Raw genomic sequence first — 27,009 nt, forward strand, 5'->3', positions numbered from 1 at the left:
CAGAAAAAGTTAACAGTAATCACCATCTTACCCTAACATTAGCCAAACTGCTTTTGTTGACTAACCCTGACCACACTCTGGACGTGAACCCTGAATTCTGGTGTCACAGTCCTGTACTTTGGATGTCCGCCATCCAACCCATCCACCTACCTGGGACTCCAGCACATTACATAAATGCAGTGTTTCATGTACTCAAACAAATATTGGCTGTAAACATAATCAAGTCAGCAATTACGTAATTAAGAATGTAAATTAGTTGTATATAAATGTCATTTTGTAGGAGACAGGGTTGCTGAGATCATGAAAAAGGAGTTAAGTCAACAGTCAAAAAGTTGACCAAACAGACAGTATACTGTTCTCCAAACTGTGTTGCTATAACAACTGGATAATTTCTTGTGCACAGAGCCAGGTTGAAGTCAGGAAGCTGCGACTTTGCAAGTTCTGTGTTTAAAATCACAATACCACAGACTACACAACAATTATGCTTAAACCCTTCCCAACTCTGGAATCTCGGTTTAATCTTCCTATGGCTTTACTGGTGTGGTATGGTAACCAAAGGAATGAGCAAAGCAATCCAAAACTCACTCAAAAAGTAATAAATCATGATCCTTCCAATGCAAGTGAGAGGTAATCTGAGGAGTGAAACCTACTGAAACAGCAAACTCTCACAGAGATCCGATGAACGCATGTGACTGCAAGACAGTGACTCAGTCAGGGAGAGACGAAAGCAGCGCACACCTGCAAAAAGGGCTGATCAACAAACCATTGTAGAGGCGGAAAACTAAGGCCTCTAGCTAAAGGAAATAGAAAGAGGGAAAGAGGCAGGCATTTTAAAAACATAAAATTCATCACTGTTAAGAGGACACTCGAGCATATTTATGCTCAAATGCTGTAATGCAGACAGAGAGAGACGGAGAGTGGGAGGAAGAGGCAGAGAGAGACACAGCCAGAAACGTACAGAGAGAGAGAGAAATAGAAACAGACATGCAGCCAGCCAGAGAGGCAGCCAGAGATCAAGAGAAATAGTGAGGAAGAGAGAAAAAGACAGATAGGCATCCCAACTGTGACAGTCGGACCGCATTGGCGCAAGGATACTTAATGTGCAAATACTGAAAGACAGCAACGCAGACCAGCATGAAACAGAGAGAGAGAGAGGAAGAGGAACAGGGAGAGGCAGCAGGGAAGAAAGTCAAAGTGTAACTAGAGGGGAGAGAAAAAGAGAAAAAGCGACAGAAGAGGAGTGTATGAGTGAGAGCTTGAGATGATGAGAGAGACACACACATAGAGAGTGCATTACTCAGCAGGGGTTCTTACATGCTTGTCTCAGGGCACGGTCCGACAGAAATACTCCACATGACAAGGACAACTTGTCTTTCCCCACCACACTCTCTTTAGCCCGCGTTCTACTGTGAAACAGGCTGTAAACCAGCCAACCAGATTAACAGCCATCCACACTATAAAAGATGACTGTAGAAAACTTTGTTGGATTAATGAAGTTTTTACAAGGACATGACAAAGGGACTGCTCTAACTTCCACTGAGACAGTATGTCCCAGAGTGCGCTCTTATAAAAAACAATAATAATGATGCCACTTAGTGTAGTATTTATACCAAATGAGATGTTTTTTTTGCTTTCACAAGGTCTGACAATATCTTTAGAGCCTTTGGAAGCCTCTGGGACAGATGAGTCAGCACAAAATGACAGCATATTATTCGTCGACCAGACTAAGGTACTGAGCTCCTCTGAGACTAGAATAATACAGACCCCTGTCTAAAAGTCTGGAGTTACCCTTTCAAGAGAATGCAAATTGGTACCTGAAGTTTTGAGGAGTAATGTTAACATTTGTGGCTGGCACGGTTGCTGTCACTGCCGAATTTGCATTTCTGTCTAGCATCATTTCTGTCAGTGTGGAGCCGAGTGAACTGGCGGTGAACTGAAGAGGAGTCTGGCTCAGTGCTCTCACTGTCTATTGTGGCACGGCAGCATCTCACTGTGCATGTGTGCGAGAGAGAAAATCAGACAGAGAAATTAAGTCAGAGAAAGAGATAAAGAGGCAGAGAGGAGGGGAGGGGAGGGTGAGGGGGAACGAAAGATGGAATAAATTAGAGGGGGGCAAACAGATAGCAAGTCAGGGAGTGAAATGGAGGGAGAGAGTGTTGGAGAGAAAGTGTAAACATCCATTTGCCAGTGTCCTTGTGTCTGCATGCTTTCATACTGAATATCTGTGTGTCTGAGTGGCCACAGTTCACTGTGTCAGCATTAACGCACACAGCTGAGGACATCAGAGAGCTTACTAAGTACCTGGTAAAGCAGCCTCTTCCTACCTGCATGCAAACAACAGCAGCACAGACACACACAGACACACACACACACACACACACACACAGAGCAAGAAAAGGAGAGGCTCACAAATGAACACAGAATCAATGATGCACACTCACATATATGCATACCGGTGAGGCTGAAAGTGGATTATCTACCCAACCCAACTGAAAGGTAGCCTGACTGGTGCACAGGGATTAACTTTGCATGTGCAGGAATATTCAAATTAATCTGAATTTAATTTTAGCCAGAACGAGGCCAGTCAGGTTCCTCGAGGCCGCCTGAGGTGGCGATGTGAAGGCAGGTAATTTGGAATAAAAGTAAATGAGTCATATTAGTGGACAATTAGGTTGCATGTGAACATTCTTAATTCCCTCTAGGCCACTTAAGGTGTTTGCATGGAGCCACTTTAATTTGGGAAGAGAGCAAATTAGGGCTGTGAACTAGTTATTAGCCAGAATGTAACATAGTGCTAGTAAAGCGGTTCCACTAGTTACACGAGGAGTGTCCAAGTAAATTAGTTTGAGTTGTTATGATTAAGACAACAGTACACATTTGTGTAATGAGGAAAATTTCATTTTTGGTTGGTTAACTGACCATTTTCTGGTTCCAAAGTAACAATAATGTGCCGACAGATCACAGAGTCACTTGTCAGTCTGGCCACTGACAGCTATCTGAAAGCTTACACTGCCTGTCTGTCAGAGTGTGCAGACTAACAGGCTAATGCATAATTGAAAGCATGATTCATGCTTACTCAGCTTGTTTCTCAGCTGAAGATGAAACTTTGACCTTGTCTGAAAAGAAATGTGTGTCCTCTGTGATTCAGCACTGGATGGTTAATAAGAGCAGTGTCTTAATGTTGAGGTGTTGTGAACATTGCCACAGGCTGTGCCAAACACTGTGTGTGGGCTTCGTGTGCGTGAGTGTCGTACTTTCAGGGGCTAGGATTGTCACACACACATACAGTAGGCATGGTCTGAGTCAGAATCTAATTTTATTCACCGAGGACATTTACAAGTACCATGAATTTGACCTTATGAACTGGCGCTGGCAACACAGCATAGTACAGAATGGCTAAAGGCTGACGCATAGTAATTAGATGCATAATAATAAGAACAGGGCATGACTTAGCCTTATTCAGCCACATTCCCACCAGAGATTACACATTGACCTCATATGAAAAGACCTGAAAAGAAATATGTCAGCCTTTATTCTCCACTGGATCTTTTATATTGTCTATAAAAGCCTTGGCTTTAAACCACAATCTGGATTTTTTTTTTTGACCCGAGACAAACTCTCATTAGTGGGGGATTACAGCAGGTGAAAATAATGATTCAGATAGCTTACCACATGCTAAGATACATATATCTATTTCAATAAGTATGCCCATTATTTCAAAGTGCTTTCAAATTAAATTCAAACTGCTACTTAACAGTTGTGTGCTGTGCAATGTTTTATGGGAAATTGGGATTGTATCCAGCAGTGTTCAGCATACAGGCTGTATTCAGCATGGAGCTACTACATTATTGAGAGCGGGGCATTTACTTGGGCTTATTCAGCCCATTTCCAGGCACTCAGATTATGCCTCGCACTGGACTGGAAAATCGTGTCAATGCAGATACTGTTACGGGAAGGCTTTCATAGTCTGAGGCATAATCTGCCTCCAGGAAAGCCAACTTTTCACATTAACCATCCCATGGCACGCTCATGCACAAAGATTCCCGGACATGACTGATCTCTGATGCAGAATATTAAAAAACAAAAGTTAGGCAATCACTGATAAGTTCTGAGTCATCTTACAGTAAGACATTACACCGTCATACAGCATTAAAATTTATATCATATCAGCAAAATGTGCATCTGAGAGGAGAAAGATTTGGATGGATAGATGAGAGAAAAACAGGAATACACATGTTTGTGGACATATCCAACAACGTTTACTTAATTAAGCCTCTGATTTTTTCATATTGATTAACCTCTTTAAGACTTGTTTTGAAGCCACCTTTATCAAACTTTTCACATTTCTAATTAACACATGGACATGTAAAAATATTTTACCACATACATCATAAACGTTTCTAAACAGCAGCTGCTAGATACAGTTTGTATCAAGAGCTCAGAAAATTAACTTGAAGAGAAAACACATGCGTGTGCACGCGCACAAACACACAAAAAAAAACTACAAAAGTTACAAGCTGGGGTCTTAAAGCAGTACAGTTGTCCACATGTGATCTATTATCTGTCCAAGAGACAGACACAGCCATAAGCCAGAGGATCCAGAGATCTTCATCCCACACTGTAATCTTGGTATAAAAAAATCTCATATTCTGAATGCAGTGTTATTTGTACAGTATGTATACACAAACGAATAAAGGGGTGTGTAATACCCACAACGGCAGAGATGGAGACAGTTTAAAGTCTGATATCTCAGCTAGTGTTACAGGACATAATCTGATTTATCACACCATATTCAGCTAAGCTCAGATATCTCCATCACAACAGATCTGATTCAGCACTAGTCAACCATAGTACACAGTCCTGACAAGGGGTTACAAAGCAAAAAAAAAAGATATGATACTAGATAATATTTTGGATTAGCTTGCTCGGCTATCACTGCCCCAATTGTGGCAAGCATGGAGCATCACACAAATATACACAAAGATATTATTTTAGGTTTTCCAGTTAAAATGCTTCCTGTTTAATGCTGATAGTCAACTCACTGTAATCTGACAGCTATATCTGAACAAGATTACAGCTCAAAACTCCATGAAAGTACCTCAAAGCTCTCAAATAGCCACATTACTGTGGATTAGCGTTATACCAGTAGGACGGTGCAATATCGGCTTTAAACACCTGTTTTATATTTAGTTTTCTATGTGAAGTTTCCAAGTAGAGCACATGCTGGAAGAGGAAAACACAAATCCACTATGCTTTATATCATTAAATAAGTAAGGACAAAAATATTGGATTGTATCATATTATCTTAAAAAAAAAAAAAGGAGGGAAAGACAGAAACAAATTGTCACAAAGTGACACTTCCAGGGCAGCTGGATTGGAGTTGTGCTCATTTACTGCACTCCCTCATGGTTTTACATCACTGTAGATTCTCAGTCATTCTGCAGCGCCTTCATCCCTTTATGAAATATTTGCTATTTTGCTGTGATCTTTTTTGTTTTGCAAAGCAAATATTTTTAAATAATTACTGTCAAAATATTACACATTCTCAGGAAATCAGAGGATGCCAGTTTCAAACAGAACTGGAGGCTTTCATTTTCCTTTCAGTTTACAGACTACGGCTGGCACACGCTTTAGTCTGTGCTTAACTGGGTTGTGACTGACAGTTGAGGCAGGTTACCATCTAATGTGGAGAAACATTGCTTTCTGAGATTTTCTGATTTTGTAGAAGGAAATGTGGGAAGGTGACACAACAGAGATTTGTTTACAAGTAGAAAGGAGGTAAGCAGCCCCTCTGCTGTCTTGTCTCATCTCAGCTCTTGCTTTCCCAAAATTATATACACAAAGAACAGCACTGTAAACTTCAGCTGCCTGCTGACCGAGGTCGAGGACAGTTTTATGTGCTATGCCCTCAATGAATAGCAAATTAGATATAACCTTTATATGAATATTGGTAAGGGTGTCACAGCTATTAGCAACAACAACAGTACAAAGGGTACCACTTGTGTACATGTTGTGCATCACACCACAGCATGGATTTCAGCCAGAAAGATCCTATGTGGCACTAAATGAGAGTTAAATGCACAATATATAACATTTCCATATCAAAAGGTCTAAAAATGACTAGATGGTATATATTTTGTTGTTGTGTACTTACATTATCAATGTGGGAAACACCGGATGATACATAAGAGTGAGGACAATGAAGACCACAACTCCCATTATCCAACAAAGTCTGTCTTTTGTTATTGTTTTGATTAAGAGACCCCTAGAGGCAGAATCTACATACTGTGCATTTAAGGTGCCGTCATCTGCTGCACCACCTCCCACATGCATGCAATCCTGTCCTGCTCCAGCGGAGAAGAAAAGAGAGGAGCCACAAGTTTTGGTGTGGCGCAGACACAACAAACCAAGAGCGATGGGCAGCTATCCTAATCCTCCCACTCTGGGAGGTTCAACATATGCTGGCTCAAACATTTTGTTCTTGGTACAAAGGGGTCAGAGGGATAACCGCATGGAGAAAAGCAGTGACGTAGCCAGGTCAGGTACTCGCATGTAAGGCCAAGCACACAGTGTCGACAACAGTCCAAGCATTCACTAAACATGGGCCTTATTCTCCAAGCTGATGGTCAAGCCATGTGTCCATCACTGGCAACGTTGCTCTCTATAATGTAGTGTCCTTGCAGTTTAACTGCTCTGTGATTTGAACATCCAAGCTGGCTCAACTGATTTTCAAATGGATGCCTTTAGAGCTTCTGTAACTCATAAAAATTGGGTTTATGATATGTAGTCTGGCTCTGCAAGACCAGTAAAAGGCTGACAGGGGCTGCATAGGTGCAGGCACGGCTATAATCTCAGTTGATGTTATGGACCGTTTCCCAATGTGATGGCTGCAACTGCTGCCACACAGCTTGCATGAACGTCAGTAACCCTTTACATTTAATTATTCATTTAGTTGACCTCATGAGATCCACATTGCACATGCAGACAGCAAACACAAAGGATGACACGTAGCTTTTGCTTTCATACAACATACACATATTTATTTTGCATAAGTCAGTGGTTCACTCATTTCTACTTGTAGTGTGCACGTTATTTTCCATACAGTCACACTGCAGTTTGTCTGTTTAGTTTGCCTTAAGTTCTAATAGTTTGTCTTGTGAGTTACCTGTGTTGAGGGTCCAGCTGCTGCCGGAGGGACAGCAGGCCAGGCCTGAGCAAAGGATATGGCTGTTTAAACAGAGCGGCTAAATACAGGAAGTGGCCAATTGGACTGAACCAAGTACCTGCAGCATCGGGGGGGTTTATGGTCTGATCAGTCAGTATATATGTTATACTTCGTGTGCAGCTTGTCAGGTTTGTTTTTGTCTTCGCGTGGTCAGTTCAGTCTGTTTAAGTTATATTAGCCTGACTTAAGTTCTGTTTAGCTGACCTCTTTTTTTGGGCCCAGAACATTTATGCATTGATTCATTTTTGTGCAAGTAAGTCTTTTTTTCTGAAATCCACCTGGGACCTGTCTGCTTGGTCCCTAACACCACACATGGATCAAATTGCTATTTGGCAACAGAAATCATTTTTAGAGGCTGTTTCAGCAATCGCTGATGGAAAGTGAAGGGAACTGGTGGTGGGGTGTGTGGCAGAAAGTTTAGAGCAGTGGTTCTGGCATAAAAAGAAACAGGAGCAGTTCAATGCTGACACTTCTATTCAGACGGTAAAAGAAATGGTTTGACAAGTAGCATGAACAAAGAGTGCCACTTTTACGATCTCGAAATTGTTAAACAGGATAAGATACCACAAATACTGAACTAGCTGTGAATAAAGAGGTATTCAAAATGTGATGCAAAAACAGAAATGAGTGCATACAATAAAAGCTGTCACCAAAATGCGTCTATCCGGAGTCTTTATCATAGCATTAAACCACAGTAAATCACAGTATTAAAGCTCACTGATACCGATATCACTGCACTGTGCCTTCAGTATGCAAGCCAGTGTTATCCTCTAATGACACATGGGTGTGTGTGTTGGTGTCTATAAAATCACTGCTTCTTAATCTCCTAACTACCAGACAATAACAGATTTGTCTGTGATAAAATCCTAGTCTTTACACATGTGTCTGTCTGTCTGTCTGTCTACCAGGCAAATCTATCTTCATATGTGTTTGTGTGTAGTTGCTCTGTGTGATTATTCCCATGTGGGTATTACTGATGCATGCGTGTCCTCTGTGTGTGTGTGTGTGTGTGTGTGTGTGTGTGTGTGTGTGTGTGTGTGTGTGTGTGTGTGTGTGTGTGTGTGTGTGTGTGTGTGTGTGTGTGTGTGTGTGTGTGGGGAGCAGATTTAGCTTTGATAAAACCCCAGTCTTTGGAAGGATTATCAGTCCATCCGCAGACAGCAACATGCTGTGCATTTATGGAGGTAATAAGTTGACCTGCAATAGACAGACGGACAACTGGCTAAAGCTGTTATTGGAAATTGTGTCCCTATGTATAGCTATAACTGGGCTGGGATGAAGGAGGGGCAGAAAGCAATATCTTTAGGGGCAGTTAGACCTGCTGCGCAGCACACCATGTGAGCTCTCATCCAGTGAATTTTGATTTGGCGCTTACCTTTATGTGTTTTCCGACTGATTTGTCAAGCTATTGTCTGCAGTTCGGTTTTGACTTCTCTGAAATCCCACAGGGCAAATCTGCGGTAGCCAGAAAAGTATAAGCACACAGTGTGGCATTAAACAAGACATTAACATTTAAACCCAAACATAAAATAACTAAATAGCATTCTACATCACAGAGCCTTGTCCTCACTTTCCCTCAGAGATCTGAACCATTGCTTTAGACACAATAACAATGTTTTTAGCTTGATTTCAGTAGTTGCACCATTATTTAACATTATCCGCCAGCTATTTTTCATTGCGTGATTCGAGTTTTTCAAACTAGGACAAAATCTCTCAAAAGGTCATTGGATGGTGGATGCAGGCTGAATGGTTTTCAGGTCAAAGCAGTTAAATAAATCTGTTCGGTTATTATTTGCCAAAGCAAACCTTGCGTTGTTCATGAGCTCATAGCTCATTCAAATGTTACCTTATCCCTTACCCTTATCTGAGAAAAGCCTTTCACTTAGCAGTCTTATGGGCTGTAAAGAACAGGAAGCTCTGGAGGACTATGTTTTCTGTAGACTCAGTCACACTCAGAAATAAAATGACTACCCCACTCTGTCATGGTGAGAGAATCACTACAAAGGAAAGAGAGGCAAATATAGAGAGCACTATAAAGCTTACTATCTGTCTTGTTCTTGGCCTTTTCATCTCTTTCTTGCTTTCCCCCCTTCCCTCTCATTCTGTCTCACTTCTCCTCTCTTGCTTTCTCTCTCTCCTCTCTTTCCAGCCCATCATTTACCCCCATGTCTCTTCTCCTTGCTTCATCTCCCTATGTTCCCTCTCTATCTCTTCCTCCCCTCCCTCAAAAGCTCTGCTTTGTGCGCAGTCGTAAAGAAATAATTTATTCCTGTCCCCCAGTGCGGGTATGTATTAGCATGCCAGCAGAGCACGTTAACTTATCTCGCGGCTACAGGCTCTGAGTGGTAAAACTAAGCTCTGATAGTTTGCAACAGGATGACCACAGAATGCCTGTAGCTTGGAGAATTAGGACTGTCGTCACGATTAGTAATGGTGGGCCTAATGTTTTACTGCACTGTAATTTACTGTACTGTACCCACAGTGTAGTGTCCTGTATGACTGAATGATATGCACAGAGGGAACATCAGCCAAAATTAAGCTGTTAGGGAAAATTAAACAACATTTTTATTACAGCCACTTTTGAATACTTGCTCCTCTTCACCAATTTAGTCTCTTTTTTTTTGTCAAGGCACATAGTACATAACACATACAAAATCTGTTTGAGCGGCTGTTCCACTTTGAGGATCTAGCTCGAAATTTATTTGTCCATCTGTCAGTGCTTGTATCAGAGCATCAAGCATTACATTTCAGAGTGCAAAAATAGTATGAATTCAATAAAGCACAGCGTAAACATACACAGTGATGGGTCAACAGTGTTTCATGTGTAAGTAACAAATGCTGCAAAAACAGATTGGACCTTAACTGGTATTTGTTGCTGATTTTGTTGTTTGGTGAACCAGAAAATATAACTATTGTACGCACAAATGTATTATACTGATTTCTGGGACTACAAGCTGTAATGCCCACAAGCTACATGCAATAGATGGTTAAACTAAACCTGATAGCTTTCCTGAGGCTGACCACAGGATGTCTCAGAGAATTAGGCTTAGAATAGTGATTAGTTATTCTAGGCCTAATGTTGTATTCTAATCTAATACACTTTGCATAGCATCAGAGCAGCTCAAAGACATGCCGAGCATAACAGAACTCTAACGCAGACTAAAATATGTTGATGTGTGTAGGACTGGCATCAATGCACTTCTCCAGCACAGCACTATGCTTTACGGTCCTAATCAGGCCTCACCAGAAACAGAATGAAGCACTTTATATTAGTGTAATAGCAAATGCAGATGGATGAGAGATTATGGTGACACAGATTTAGTTGTGCATATGCTGCAGAGAAAGAGATGGTGTGAAACCATTGCCCATTTTAATGAGCATTCCAGCTTAGAGGGATATTGAGACTTCAGAGCTGGAAGATGCCACAGATTGCTGTGCTAATGTTGTCCCATGTAACTCAGTGGATTAGGTTGAGAAGCTCAACTCCCACTGGGACGTCTATGCAAAAAATAAAGTATTCTCTCATAATGCGTCCACCAAATGGCAAATGTTATGAAAACTGCACTGTACTTGATAATAGCATTACAGATAAGCAATGTAATTAAGCTACACACAGTGGAGCATACTGTATTGTAGCAGAAACCATGCCTGTGCAATGCCTATTAAGAGCTCAGCGCTGGGCCTGTCACAATGATTAGTTATGCTAAACCTGATGTTTCTGTTTTACTCACAAGTTCATTAACTGCGTACTGGATTGAATCTGCCCACTTATAATCCACAGTATCATAGGTAAATGGTAGAGCTTACACAATTACATGCACAACGATGGAGCAAAAGGGGTGAAATTCAAGGGTTGCTCAAGCAGAAAAGCAGGTAAAGATTACTGCTTGTCTGGTGGATGGTCAACATGAGATGCACTGCATACTATGTCTCTCTCTGCACCTCAATACCCAAACAGCCCTCTACTCTCACTCTCTCTCGCATCCTCTGTCTGTGCTTAATGTAGACTTCATGACTCATCAGCACCCATACTCTACCACTGACCTATATCTGTCCCACCTGTGTGTCACAGTGTTGACTGACCCACATTCCCACTGATCCAGTCACTTACAGGCTGTGACCTGAGCCTGAGCCACAAAAGCAGCAGGAGGCAGGTAAATGACGTTTTCCCTGAGTCTTAAAGCTCGACTGGTAACAAGTGCAGGTAAGTTGATCTGAAGCTGGCATAGATGTGGTCAGGTAGCCATACATTCTTTTCCCTACAAATTCTGATGTTTTGATCTTAATTGAGGTTATCATTAAGGGAATCTTAATCGTTTGTTTTCTCTCATAAAAAGCATGAATTAATTAACGGCCACATGAAAAAGGAGAGCATTATCAGTTGGCTGAGCGTACAATTTTGATCATTTATCTTCATTAACCTGGATGTTGTTTCCTCAAATTCTCATTTAAATCCATTTTTTCGAGGGCTAAACAAAGAAAATGCCATCTCTTCTCGCTCATGTTGTTCCTCGCATACAGCGTGCTTACGAGCTAATACTGAGCGGACATGGTAGATTAACATCAGCGCAGACAGCCAAGAGCAACATCCATGTATTCCTCTCTCTGCTGCAGAGTAACGCATGCTGAAAATGTGATGCTGCAGGACCATGTGGGCTGCCATGCACAGAGGCTGGGGGTGGAGCTTGGATGCTGACAAGTACTACTGCATGCTCTCATTGGCTCTCAATGACATCATTGATAAGGAGTAACTCTCTCTCTTTCTTGCTCTCTCTCTCCCTCTCTCACTACAGTGGAAGCACAGGTTAAAAGGGCTGCATGCATTTCTCATCACTTGTTTTCCAAGATTTAACAAGCTTGCCTAAATTAACTGCTGCACAAAATCAGGCACAATTCACATCAGCCCTCTTCCTTTTAAAGCTCTCCCTCTTCCATTCTGCCCCGTCAGTCAACTAAACAATCTGAGGAAACATTTCTCTAACTGCCGTCCATTAAAGCAACAACTCAGGTAGCATGTCATACAACTGTGGTACATTTAAATATCAAATATTGGCATGAGAGATGTCTAAAAGGCAAATGTGACTAAAAAGACCTGATTATGAAGAAATGACTTTGGCCAAATGGACTGTGTGGATAAGTGAAGTCTGCTTAGACAGAAACTTTGTATTTGACACAGCAGAGTTGCAGACAATATCTGATCAGTCAGGAAAATCAGTGCAACTTTGCCATTAATTAAAAGACAAGGTAGAGGTGCACCCCACTGTTAAAGATATTAATAATTGAAAGACATTTCAGTGCATATGCTGCATAGTGGCCACGCAGTGGCAAAAACTTGGTCCTAGGCACTTTATGGGCCTCTGTGCGTGTGTGTCTATTCAACTGAAAAGTCAACCCTGAAAGTCATGGTGTCCGTTTAAAAAAACCCCGGCTGTAAACCCCAGTTACTGTATCAATAAACATTTAGAAAATCCCCAATTGTCAGCCAGACTGCTTATATTGACATGACATGATAAACTGGTGAATGACACAATCACATTATGATTGTCTCCAAGCTACCACGGATTAGAGGAAAAATTATTTGTGAACGGTCTATAGCACTGATTTGTTTTACAGATGAGCCTTCAAACATAATTTTATCAAATTTGTCTTGATTTTTGCTCGCTTGTTGTCCCCTATAAGGATGGGAAGTAGACCATAAAGAGCCACACTCAAATGGTACAGCATTGGGGCAACACAGCCTCTGCCTTAATTCAACTGATATTGGAAATAAATGGAGGGTGTTTGGTGTGTGTGTGTGTGTGTGTGTGTGTGTGTGTGTGTGTGTGTGTGTGTGTGTGTGTGTGTGTGTGTGTGTGTGTGTGTATGTGTGTGTGTTAAGGGATGAGGGGTTCTAATGGACAAGAGGTCGGACAAGTGACACATCCCAATACAAAGTAACATTACCTACCCATGCGGAGGGCCGAGGAGGATCTCAAATGCAATATCCTGCTATCCCAGTGACTTTGGGCCGGGGAGTGTCTTGTGAAGAGACACACTACACATTTTTATAATCCTCCAAGTGTCTCCATGCGTTTTAGATTTCCAAGTGTGCCTAAAACGCATCCCGCCTGGCACTGCTGTTGCTGCTGAAGTTTAAATCCTTATGAGATGAGTCTTCACCTTCTCCAAAAGAAAACTGCACAGTCTCTTAATCCTCCTCTGCGTCTCAAAAGCCGCTTGATAAGTGACTCTGTGCATCTTCCATGTGATTTCCACATATTTTTATTTCCTTAACCTTCCACGGGAGAAAACGCTTTGCTGGTTAATCTGGTGTTAAAATCCACCTAAGGACAGGAATCAAGAAAAAGACAGATTGAAATCAGTTCAGTTAAAATGTTATGTCAATGCAACAAATTGCAACAAAAGAAGAAAAAAATGATACCTCATATTATAAATCGTATCTACACTCTAGATGTCAATCTGTTAGGTTGTGGAAAAGTTGCAGTGAGTTTTGAAATTAGTTGAAAAAGTTGGAAAAAGAAATGCATTCAAAACCAAATATTTCCCAGAAAGCGAAACTCATTTTGTTTCGTATAACAAATCAATCCTGTAACTGTAAATTGTCTTCTGTGTTGCCTAATAAAAAGTTTAGGGTAGGGCTACTGTACAATGGAATGCAGCAAATTCAAACAAGTTGTTTGGCCACACCTTCACATGATGAAGAAAGTTTTTAGCCTAAAAATCCTGTAAACTACATTTCTTATATTTTAGACACTTATTAAAAATCACGCAGAAACTCTCTCATAGACCTAAAGTTACTGAATATTTATCAAGGCATGATCCGGAGGGTTTTATATGTTTAAAAGAAAAAAAACTAAAGAAAAGCTTATTCAACACTTTGAATATTAAACAGCTAAATTCAAAATATTTTTTAGTCCGTGGAAATCATTTTAAGCGCTCCAAAAAGTTGTTTCCCTGTAGATTTGCGCTCCTTTCTGCTGGTTTTCTTTGTATGGACTGAGAACAAAGGAGCCTTTACTGTAACAAAGAAGCTGCAGCGACTTATACCTGTTGCTCTGTCTCCAATAAACTGTAACAAGTTTCTTAGTGATTTCGAGACCAACCTATTTTGTGTAGATCTTCTTGCCTCCAAACACCATTTCTTATTCGCGCAACAAGTTTAATTCTGTGTCACTGTTTGTGTCTTAGAGACTTTACACCTGATTGCATTGTTCTGAATTCCCACAGTGCACTGGCAACTTCGTAAGACCACGAACACCACTATCGTGAAACTGCTGCACGAGGAAGAAAACTATTTACAAACAATTCATGAACTAATACTTGTCACTTTGTCTGTTTTCCAGCGTGCGTAAAAGGTCCTTTTCTCCGCAAACTTCTGACAGGCAGTTGCTTTGTCTTGTGCGTCGCAACATCCCCAAGAGACAAAAAATCGGCAGCACTACAAACTCCATCTCTCCTCCACTAAAGCTCACTGACAATGAATTCTCAGGATCATATGCTGAGTATTATTGAGCGTTATGAAGATGCGTGCCTGAGCATCCCCTCAAGTTCTCTCCTCAAAGCGCCCCGCATCAGACAAAGGAAAAGGGGACCGCTCCTCTCGCTCTCTCTCTCCCCGCTGCCTCTGTTTGTCTATGTCTCTCTCCCTCTCTCTCCTGCTTTGTGCTCAAGTTTGAGCGCTGACGCACCAACTACAGCAGCAACTTTTCACTGGAAATAAATTCGAAAATCGCTCCAGGGGTGCAAGCGAAGGCAGTAGACAACTCACCTGTGGGTGGTTTGCTCTGTGCGGGTCGCCGTGCGTCGTGGAAAAAGTTTGAGAGGGCACATCCAGCTTTGTGTTGTGGAGTCCCCCTTTGTCTACACGTGTGATAGATGGATGGGGCTCTTCTTGGCCGCGCCTAGTTCATTTCGCTATCCAAAGAGTCCCGCCCTCTCAAAGTCAAACAACTATGCACACAACAGTATAGACGGACGCTAGATGTGTGTGATCACTATCAGGGAGCGCGGTGGGTATTTGTTTGCTTTAAGGTCGGATTTATTTATTTATTTATTTATATGAGAACACTAACTTCACTTAATCAGTTTATTTGGTTTGCATCCAAATAAATTAATCAATCAATCTGTCCCGAAATATCCATTTATCTAATTTTTATTCATTTTATCTAATTAATTAATTAGCATTTTATTCATTTGCCATCCACTTGTTCACCCACTCAGGCCTCTTTGTTTGCACCTTACAGGTTTTCCTCCTTTGAGGACTGTCATCTCTCTCTTTCTCTTACTCTCTTATTCTAATGGCCAAGAAAGTAATGCTTAAAACTGTCACACTGAACACTCTTTGCTTCATTATTTCTTCCTTTACCCTTTCTTTTTTTCATCCTTTATCCTCACTGTTTGTGTACACATTGTAGCAGGGGCTGGCTGACAAACAAAAACTTTCCCGGATGCACTGCCTGGAGACTACCATTGTGTCTGGACAGCAGCAACAGCAGCAGCAGCAGCAGCAGCAGCAGGGGAACAAAGGAAGAGACAAAAGGAAAAAAAGGTCTCATTGTTTTGTAATGCACAGTGTGGCAGTAAATATAAATAATGACAAGGAGCAGTGCTGCCGCCGCAAGGTGAAACCTCTTAAGCTGAGGTGCCCTGGAGGTTTAGGAAAAAAATCATCCTGCTGATTCTCAGCTTGTACCTTTTCTGGTTTTTACATTTAACAAGAACATTTTGGTAATAAACATTATTATAATTGAATTGCTTAATTGCACTCCCACAAAGTGATTATTTATAAGTAGATTCAGTGTTTGAATCCATGTACATGCACATTTGGTAATTTTATAAACAAGACTTGCATTACTAATCAGTTTGAATTGTCAGTCCAGTCTATTGTTAACCCCTGATGTGAATTACACATAAAACTGATCACATCATAAAATTTGGTTAAACTGAGGACAATAGGGTCAGGTGTCAAACTACTGTTACATGCATCAGTCTTTTTTAAGACAAAGCACTGTGCATTTTCTTTTGGCGAGACCATTTCAAGCTATATAGTAACACAAGATGTACACAAGAAAGGAAAGTAACACAAGATGCTGTTGGTGTTGGAGTCAGTGGTGGCAGCAGTGGTAAAATTTTGCACGTCTGTCGGAAAAGAGGGAGGGAGGGCGAGAGAGGAATTTAAGTAGAGTAGACAAGAGAGACAAGCAGACGCAGAGAAGAAGTCATAACTGTGTCTCCCCTCTGCCAGTTGTTCATCTACATCTTCGTCCTGATTGTGATATTTTATTTCCCCAAAGAAATAAATTAACCAGACAAACAACACATATGCATATGCAAAAACATGCAGTGTCGGTTATTAGGTAATCCTTCAGGCACATAAAAATGTAGTCTGTGTGGCCCTGCCTGTTACACTGCACCCGCTTCCAACAGACAGACAGACAGACAGACAGACAGACAGACAGACAGACAGACAGACAGACAGACAGTTCCTCTGTATTTTGGCAGACAGACAAACAGGAGGTACCGCCCTCACCCCCATCTACCTGGGTCCTGAAAACAGACCAGTCACACAAACAGGAACTTGTCTGTGTGTTCCAGTGTGTGTGTTGTTTCTGTTTGTGTCAGTGCGAGCCTACGGGAACATCTCAGATGCACAGACAGAGCTGGTCAGGTTGAGATGAGAAAACTAAAGATAACAGGCGCCATCACCGCTGCTTCCTCATATGCCAGGCAGAGAGAAATAAATAATGAAAAGGGAATGCACTGCTCACAGGGAAACCTGCGTCAATTGAAGACAACAGAAACAGATGGCGTTCGTGCAAAGAAAGACATGGAAAAGAAGTTTTTAAAAATGCATACAACAGAGAGGGCGAAGAAATAGTCATATCTACACCAGCACAATCACTGCACCAACCACCCCCGTCTGGGCTAAGCATAGAACAGCTACACATACAGACAGGCAGACATGGAGATACAGTCATGCCTCTCTCACCCCCCTCTGGCAGAGCTCTTATCCTCCCTGCTGTGGTTTTACTGGGCCACTGACTCCAGCAGTCAGCCTGTTCTGCTCCGCTCTGCTCTGCCCTGGCTGCTGCCTGCATATCTCCCACTGAGGAGTCAGCTGAGCTAGGCATGAGACTGCACACTGAACAGGCTACATACAGCTTAGAGGAGCTTAACACACACAGAGAAGTGCTGGAGCTGTTGGGAAATTTGCAAGATTATACCACACACTGAAGATATTATCTCCTCGCAGGGCTCATATTTATCATCACGGTGTTAAGAAATGGAGTAATATAGACTGTTGGTGTTACAAAATGCATATGACTGCGAGCTGAAAAGAAGACAGTGTTTACATTGCATGTGAAGTCAGCAGTTAGCTCTGTCCGCCAATTAAGCTCTGAAAAAAATGCATATATCTGCATATTGGTTTAATGCTGCAAGGGCTTAGTTATAGCAGCTTCATAAAATCAGTTATGGATTATTGCACAAGTGCACAGGCACTGTTTTCCCACTACAGCTGCGAACTTATAGTGCAGCTTTTTACGTGTAGCAAATGAATGTTGAACGTACTGCATACAACACAATCACATGTGCTGTCTGTTTTATGTCTTGCACTCATCTTTATCTCCTCCCCTGTCATCTTTTTACTGTGAAACTCATGACACCAATGGTGAATAAAGTTAACCTAATTTTGACATTACAGTTTTATGAAATACATACTAAACATCTTGCTTCTTACCTATGTATTACACACAGGCAATTAAACTAATGTGGCATGTACAGGACCGCTCCTTTAAATTGATACTGGAGATGCATTTGGCTACATACTGTACACAAAATAATAAACTGGCTGAAATGACTTGCTACTAATGAATTAAACATTAAAAACATGCATATCACATAGTCATAATAATTCCATACAGTTAATTAAGCTATTATGCAATAGAAAAGAATAGTTCTAGAGTATTGCTGCAAGGTTCAAACTGCATGCTGAAGATCCTTGAAATGATCAAACTGAAGGATGTGATATGTTTTAAGGATGTTGCATTGTTTAATAGTTTGTTCTTTTATGCCATGGAGCCTGACAGAAGACAAGGAACACTGTTTTTTTTTTAAAGGGACGTATTTGTTGATGTGTGAGACCGACATACAAGGCCTGGTCTTACTGCAGGGATACCCCTGTCATGTGATTTTAATTTTATGCATAGTACTTCAACCACATCCACACACACACATGCACACACAGACACGCACATGCCGTAGACAGACAGACATGCTTGTCAGCCATGCTGGAGGGCCCTTGGCTGACTGCTGCTAAACCAGCCCTTCCCCCTCAATAAGGGTCTGTCTGGGAGAGGGGGAAGGGAAATCATGACTGTCTGAACACCAGACAGCCAGCATACAGCACACACAACAGGCTGGAACAGAACAGAATAAAACAGAACATCAGTTTGCAAATTTAGCTTTTGAATTGATTATTGTGTACTCTCCAAGAAACAGTCTTTATTGTAGCTATCCCCTTATCATTCAGCCCATTAAGGTGACCCTAGTAGCAGTGCAGCTTTTATTAATGATATAAATGAGCAACATTTTAGTCTTCAGCAGGAATAAATTTTAGGCAATTAGACAAACCCAAGCAGGCAACATAATTGGCAACTCAAGAAGCACATTAGCAGTGATGCTGTTAGTCATGGGATGATGGTGAAACTGCTTAGCTCCATCACTTCAGAGTCTGTGTAATAAGAGTTCTAGGCAAATACATACGCCACCTGTGCAGTGTATAGATATATTAATAGCAGCCCCATGCTGTGAAGCTTCATCTGGTCAGCATAGCTTTTCATGTTCTTGGCTTCAGATGAGTCTATGAGCATTATCCAGGGGGTGATGTTACAAAGGATGCAGGCAGTACGTATTTATTTCATCTGCAGATGTTCCCCACTGCACCATCTTTTTGACAGTGATTGTGTTGTGAAGCAGCAAGGAGGAAACATGTGTCTGTCCACAATATTCATTATGATGTTTGATGGCTGTAAAGATTCATGTGAACCTAGAAACTAATATTTGTTGGGGTTTCTGAAGACAGCTTCAAGTCAAAAGATGCTCTGAGGTTGATTCATGTTTTTCAGTAGGTTGGATTATATTTATCGTTATAGTGCATTCTGTTGACTGCAAGGGTCTTCATACAGTAACAAAAAGGTTGTACTTTACAGATAATGCATTTGATTTTTAACCCTGAAGCCACAAATCAATGCTGCATGGCTATTTAAACAGTTGTATATATAGAGATTGTGGTTTCTTCCTGATGTGCTAAACTGTGCAATATACTTACACAAATCACATCTATTGGGGCCATGCATACCCACCCTGTTATGTCATATGGCCATATAACCATCAGTGTGGGATAACCAGGTCTCAGACACTCCCCTACTAGGATACCTTTTGAATGCATGATGTAGACTACAGCCTTATGGGGGCTTAACATGAAAACATGATGGGGTTAAAATAATCTCATCGATTTTCTCTGTCTACCTAAAAGCATCTATTTCCTGCCTCCACAGTGGCATTATAAGCTTCCAAAAGGCTTTACAAAATCAAGACCATCCCGAGTCTATGGAGGGGGGAGTCTGTTAAGACTCTCTCAAAGTCAGTCCTGCCTATTGTAGTGTAACTGGGAATAAAAGTGAGCTTTTTCATAGCTTGGAGATGAGCTTTCCAAAAGCTTGGTAGACCATCCATGGGCCACTTCCTCTCAATGTAGAAGAAATTCTTGTGTACAAGAAAGCCTCAAAAAGACAACTACATTAAGTATCTATCGAAAACATAGCCTTTCATTTACATCTCACACTGCAGTGCCCACAATCATTTTGCCTCCCTTTGAGGAAGTTGGTGTTTATTTGAGTGGATTTCCCAATAGCAGCCCATGTTTGTTGGTTACTCCATGATTACCACGTTTGAGAACAAGCCATACAGTAATGTTTGCCATGTATTTTGTTTGTACCCAGCTGTGTTGTCAGCTGGCAAAAAGCAGGTGCAGTGGTTGAATGAGTAAATATCTCGGATTGGCCTGGTTGTGTTCCTGCTTTGAACTGTTTATACTCTCCGTTTAGTATATCTTTTTAGAAAGATTGATGACATGCTAGTCAATGTACAAAGTTGGTAATGATAATCAGGAGTTGATACTAGCCATTTCTTTCTTATTTATGGAGTCGAATGCAGTACACACAAGCTCATCACTGTTTGCCTACTCCTGACAGTAAAAGAGAGAAAAGTTCAAGAATCAAGAAAAGAGTTTTAGAGTTTCAGTTCCAGCTGATATTTATTTCCTTCCTTGAAAAAGTTCTGTACACAAGTTTATATCAACAATCTGACAGGCAGTGAATGGACACAATTTAGCTGGCATGAGTTTCCCCCCCCTTTCTCCGAGTCTCAAAAAAAGGGTGGTTCCTTTGTTTATGGCATGATTAGAGACAATAAATGATAATTCTACACAGCATATTGCACAGGATGGATGAAAAATAAAGTCAATATATTTAAAAATGCTTTCATATATATATATTAAAAAAAGAGTCCTGAACTGACCACCTTAAATGTAAGTAAGGATGTGTAAAAGATAGCAGTTCTAGACAGTGCCTGTCCTCGATAGCAACAACGTACATAAACACACAATCTTTTTGCTTTATGATACAGTCAAATATACAAAGATCGAGTTCACGTTTCATCGTTTTTCCTCATTTTTTCATTTTTTCTGAAAAAACACAACAGCTAATAACCTGAATCTGAAATACAAATGCTATTCACCATGCCATAAAGATACTAAAACAATTATTAGCTAATAGTTAGCCGACAAGTAGAAAAGATTATATATTCAAATACAATGAGAAACGCAGTAAGTGTAGGTGTTGCGGAACTCAAGTCAGAAATTTGAATATGCTTGATGTTATCATCCTTGTTGTTTACTTGCTGTATTCATAGCCCATTCAATCCAGTGGTTGATTGGCAAATTTGACATCAATTAATGAAAACATCAAGAAATAAGTCAAATTTAAAGCTACAATCTCCTCATGTGTTGTCACAGGCAAGATGTCTGACGGGAAATGCAAAAAGTAAGTGGCTGCTTAAGATAATGAAGCTGTTAAACCCACATGGTCCACAGGAATAGCCTCCAGAAATAATGCATTCCTGTGTCTTTAAGGAGCCTGCAGACTGGCACTGTAAACGTAGAAGGTAGGCTGATACAAAGACTGGTGCTGCTTTCAAGTGCTGTCGGGAAAATCGTAATTGCATCCTTACAACTGGGTGGTTAGGCATCTCATGCCTGTCCGGACAAAACGAGATGTTCGGGGATTGGACATCAAAGACATCTTGTCTGTATTTGCTGGTAAAAGTCAAAGGTTTGTCAAATTAGTGAATCAAAACTCCAATTACATACTTGATTCATATGATCTCTTCTGCTCGGTCATATAAGTATAAAGTAGCTTGGTGCCTTTGATTTCTAAAGTTAAACAATAGGCACCACAGTGATATAAGGTCTGTTTTGCTGGCTGTCCTTACAAAAGCATCTGAACAGGCAATATAAAAAACATAATGTACGAGCTTACCATGAGCACTTGAAGGCAGCATAAAAACCAGCCTGCCGGGTACTAAAAATTAGGAAATCCAATACAGCTGTATTAGTAGGCTACACACACCGATTGTTGACTCCCCCATTTTCTATATAGATTTGTACAAAAATACACTGAGAAAATAATCAAACTGTTTCCTCTCTTTTAAGTGTCCAAAAAGTGTGTACATTTAAATATAAAACGAAATCAAAAGTTGCGTGTTTTTAAAACTCTAGCCCTTCGCCTGAGAAGGAAATGTGACAGACACAAGACATACTGACAAACAACCGTGTAAGAAAAAAACAGGACTAGATCATTTATACAAGAAATAAAAAACATGATCAAGTCAAAAATGCTTGGCCCAGTATATAAATACAACATCCCATATAAAATGGCATCTGAATACATGTACAAAACAAAGCTCAGAGGATGAAAACAAAAAACAAAAAAACTCGGTGAGGATATCTCTATAGCTATCATCTGAAATTAAAGAATTTTGGTCCTGAATAGAAGAGAACACGTGTATAAAGTTCAGCACAGATTTGAAGTTGCGTTTGAATCCTGAAGTCTGAAAAATTACAACAGCTGGTGATTATTTCAATGTCCTTTTTTTTTCTTAAAGAGAAGAACCGAAAGCGAGCGCCACCTATCCATTTAAATAACCCTAATACTAGTTTTTAAACTGCTCGACAGTCTCACAGAAAATCTCAGCACAAGATAGGAACAAAGTAGGCTATCATGCTTAACATGTTTTTTGCTTTTGAGAAAATATTCGACTTTTAAAAAACATCAACCCACCTCGGTGTCATTAAAAATCCCTCTCGGTGACACACCACAATAAAAATGTCGCACGACAGTCCTATTTCTGTACCTTTTCAGTGGTGAAGTTCACTTGGCGGTTGGTAAAAAGTTGTGAAATGTCCCTTTTTTTCTTTTTTCTTTTCTTTTTTTCTTTTTAAATCGGCGACAACATTGATTAAGTGAACGGCGGACCGCGTAACGTGCAAATCAATCACAGTTAAGTTGTTCAGTTCACAAACAGTTCGGGACTGAGCGTCTCACCGTCAGTCTCTCCTTTCTCTCCCCTTCTCTCGTTTGCACTCCCTCCACTTCTGTGGGTGAACCAAGTCCACGCATCCAAAGAAAAGTAGGCCTACAAAAAGCAAGCTTTAAAGTTTAGCTTTCCAAAGATTTTGCAACTTTGCCTATATGGACGTGAAGGGACGGGGGCTAGTTTCAGTGGGTTTATACTAGTCTGATGAAGTTATATCACAAACTATGGTGCCCACTGTACCAGGAACTCCTGATTCGGTTTGTGGTCATATTTTTGCTGCCAGGACATTACCTGTCTCTCTGTTTTACCTTTCGCTCACTCAGTACGTGAACACCAGGTTGGAGATGGTGGACTCCAGCCAGTCCCCGGAGATCATCTCGCTGACTTCGGGCGTGCAGTAGTCGGGGAACTCGAAGTGGGAGCCCCCGGAGCCGGACTCAAAGTTCAAATCCAAGTCCCTGTCCAGCACCGAAGAGCCAAAGCTCCCCAGCGACATACTGTCAAAGCTGGGGCTCGGGTTAATGTCGAGCAAGTCGTCCTCGAACTCTTCGTCCTCCGAGGAAGAGGAGGACGACGAGTGGGACGAGGCGGAGGAGTGAGAGCCGGAGGGGGTAGGGGAGGAAGCCCGCCGACTGCTGTACGTGTGCCCGCCGCGGCGCTCGGAAGACCCGCCCAGGCTGCCGCTGCTGCCGGGGGAGTCGGCTCCCTCCTCCCTGCCGCTGGTCGCGTCCTCATACAGGCTGAGCGGGTCGCTGGAGTCCGCCGAGCTGCTGAGGGTCGGGCTGGCCGGGACCACAACGGAGGACGCGGGGCTGACGCTCAAGCTGGCCCCGCTGCTCCCGAAGACGTACACCCGCTTGGGCTTCTTGCCATCCGGTATCTGCTTGGCTGCTGAGGAGACAGATTTCGACTTGTAGAGAGAGTTGTGATGGTGCTCTGACGGGTGCTCAGAGGCAAACGGTGATGCTTTGGTGCTACTGCTGCTGCTCCCGAAAAGTGATTTGTGGGGTTTGCTGCTGCTGGGTGATTTGGATCCATTCTTCCTCGAAGATGAGGATGTTTTAGTGCTGGTGTTGTTAGAGCTACTGTTGTGTTTCTCCCCCTTGTCTCCGTTACTGCCAGGCTTGGAGGCGCTTGATTTTACCTTCTTCCTCGGCCGGTACTTGTAGTCGGGATAGTCCGCCATGTGCTTGAGTCTGAGCCGCTCCGCCTCTCTGATGAAGGGGATCTTGTCGCTGTCTCTGAGCAGCTTCCACCGCTTCCCCAACCTCTTAGAGATCTCAGCGTTGTGCATGTCCGGAGACTGCTCCATAATCTTCCTCCTCTCGATCTGTGACCACACCATGAACGCATTCATGGGTCTCTTGATGTGGCCGCTGGGAGTTTTACACCACGCCGGGTTGTCTCCCAACTTGTCCCCGGCGGTCGAGGAAGCTGTGGAGCCCGGGGAGAGAGGCGAGGCGGCCGGGTCCAGATCCATGCACGCCCCGGAATCGGAGCTCGAATCCCCGGCGAAAAAGGACAGCGCCTCGGCGGTGCTCTCTGTGTGGCTCATTTTCTGCACCATGCTGCCCAGTTACACACACAGAGGGAGAGCGGTGTACTAGCTCTTTCTCTCTCCCTCTCTCTCTCCTTGGTCCTCCGATTCACTTTAAAGCAAACTCAGCTCTTTTCTCCCCCTCTTCGCAGCTGAGTAAAAAAGCGCAAGCAATAATTCACTCCTGAGATGTGCAGTAAACTCTCGATAACAGTTCAGTCCAGCGTAGCCTTAAAAAGGCTAGATGTGTAAAAAAAAACAAAACAAAACAAAAAAAAAGTTTAATTTCCAGTTTCTGTAGGTGTTAAAACAGCACAGACAGTACAGCCCACTGTTATCTGTCTCTCAGTCTCTTCCTTCTGTGTTATAAAATCAATTCAGCCGTGTAGTGACTGAACATAGTCTATGCAGCTGCAGATCGCAGACTGAGAGCCACACTGTGCACTCGGGCACTTACAAAGGGCTCCCAAGTACAGTGTGTAGGGTAAGTGCTTTTCTCTGCATCAGCTCTGTCCCCTCTCCTAGAAACAAAAGCCATGCATGCTGGGGAGAAAAAAAAAGAAACCTAGAGCGAGTTACACTGTCCGCCTTCCATCTGCAGACCTGCAGTCGAGTTTCAAGCAGCCCTCCAGACCCGGCCCCCCTTGCTTGCATTTATCCCTTCTCGGAGATACAACGGCGATAAAAATCCACCAATCGGACGCTGTCGCTACCCTGCCTCTGCGCCAAACTCACGCCCCTCTCGGCGCTGATTGGCCAAAAATGGAATCTAATAATAATCAGCGCGTGCAATGAGGAGCCTCGTGTCTGACCTCATTCCAGAATACAACAAGAAACTTCAATTTTTTTAAAGAGACACTGGCTTATGTTATGGGACCCCCTTTTCTACTCTCCTACCGCCAGCCCATGTGTGCGCCATTAATGTACAGCTATAAGGGAAGCTAGGTATACTTCACCATATGGAAACTTTAACACTGAGTACAGTTTGTACCACTCAGTTGCCTGGGTAATATTTAATAAAAGAAATACCCTGTTATATTACCCCCCGCCCCTCTCCGACAGACAGGTGTTATGAATGGTGGTAATAGTGAATAGAGAGAATCTGGAGCCAGAGCACTTGCCAGCGCAATGCAGCTGATGTAGTTATGCATTACCTAATGTTTACAATGCAACGAGGATGTTTTTAGAGAGCAAAACCTGAAAGTTTCACCTCTTGAGGCTGACACACTTTGCTGTTCACCTGTACTGCATATTTTTTTTAAAAAAGAGGGGACTGACTAATTGATATGAGCGCTAATTGTTTTGAACTGGTGCTTGTTCGCCTACAGGTGGTCGCTGTCCGTTCTCTTGTATCATCGATACGCTGTTAAACAAGACCGCGTTCAACAGTTGAGCCTCCGTCATAGAGCGCTTCACAAACAGGGAAATGTCTCTTGGACACATCATGATCGTTAAGCTGGTGTGAGAAAGGACTCCAAGCCAACTTGAACACACGCGTTCACCTCTCTCTCTCTCTCTCTCTCTCTCTCTCTCTCTCTCTCTCTCTCTCTCTCTCTCTCTCTCTCTCTCTCTCTCTCTCTCTCTCTGAGGCGGGGTTGGGCGGTCTTTTGTCACATAACACACATCGAACCAACCCTCTTCACACACTGGACAGAGAAAAGCGAGCGAGGCAAAGGCGCAGGCAGCGGTGTGTGCAAACTGCCTGTGCGAGCACGTCCGCGCATCTCCTTGTTAACATGGGCTACAGTTTTCCGAGTGACACAAACCAGACCGAGTGAGAGAAAACTGCATGGCACTGCGCTTTTACGCACATGGCATCAATCTCACGCACGGAGGAAATTATACCCACTTTACTAGAAAACAAGACAGTTGTGCGTAAAGTGGCCAGAACACTGCCGTGCGCTGTATTACCTTTCAGTCGCACCATGGGCAAAGGGAAAATCGCTAAGCTGTTAACACTGAAAAGTCAACGTTTCACCATAATACGCGTTATCATAATAACTGCCAATACCAATCATGTTTTTTTCCTAATTTCTGCTTTGGGTAATTATAACACTCCTCTACAAGCAGACACCAGTCGTTTTTGTTTCCTCAGTGTGCTTCCCCAGCAAAATGATGATTTGTTTATTTCACCCTGAAATTAATAACGAGTCGAAAAAAAAAATTGAAAGGAGGAATGGGGAGGGATGCAAGCAGACACACAGGAGGTAGAGTTTACAGTGCGGTGTTGGATGGTCGCTAGATGGCGTCGCAGAGCCGGAGAGGACTCGGCTTGGCTGTGTTGCAGAGAATTTAGGGAGGGTAACAGAGATCAGACCGAGCATTCAGAACAGTTACCAGGGGTGAATTACATAATGTCTCTGTGAGATAGGGAAGCATCCAAGCGAGCCGTGTGTGTGTGTGTGTGTGTGTGTGTGTGTGTGTGTGTGTGTGTGTGTGTGTGTGTGTGTGTGTGTGTGTGTGTGTGTGTGTGTGTATGTGCGCACGAGTGTGTCTGAATGCCATGGCTGTGGTAAAGTAGAACAGGCAGTGAAGTAAAGACAAATTAAAGCACTTTGGAGTTGGTGAAAATCAGCTCAGTTTGGAATCAGTC

General features: G+C 42.3%; 2 protein-coding genes across 2 annotated transcripts in view; one reads left to right on the top strand and one right to left on the bottom strand.

Annotated features, from left to right (window-relative positions):
* Positions 1–27,009, top strand: part of slc6a3 (solute carrier family 6 member 3) — a 402,128-nt gene that overhangs the window by 305,553 nt on the left and 69,566 nt on the right. The gene's annotated exons all lie outside the window — the stretch shown is intronic.
* On the bottom strand, positions 20,524–25,055 carry sox4b (SRY-box transcription factor 4b). The gene has a single exon (XM_070966438.1). It carries the CDS (start codon positions 24,444–24,446, stop codon positions 23,199–23,201), a length of 1,248 nt encoding a protein of 415 aa, XP_070822539.1. The 5' UTR covers positions 24,447–25,055; the 3' UTR covers positions 20,524–23,198.

Source organism: Chaetodon trifascialis, chromosome 7, assembly GCF_039877785.1.
Source record: "Chaetodon trifascialis isolate fChaTrf1 chromosome 7, fChaTrf1.hap1, whole genome shotgun sequence".
NCBI classification, from domain to species: Eukaryota; Metazoa; Chordata; class Actinopteri; order Chaetodontiformes; family Chaetodontidae; genus Chaetodon; species Chaetodon trifascialis.

What these genes read in the sequence shown, in the direction of transcription:
- sox4b (XM_070966438.1), bottom strand. Translation starts at nt 24,446, where the DNA reads ATGGTGCAGAAAATGAGCCACACAGAGAGCACCGCCGAGGCGCTGTCC.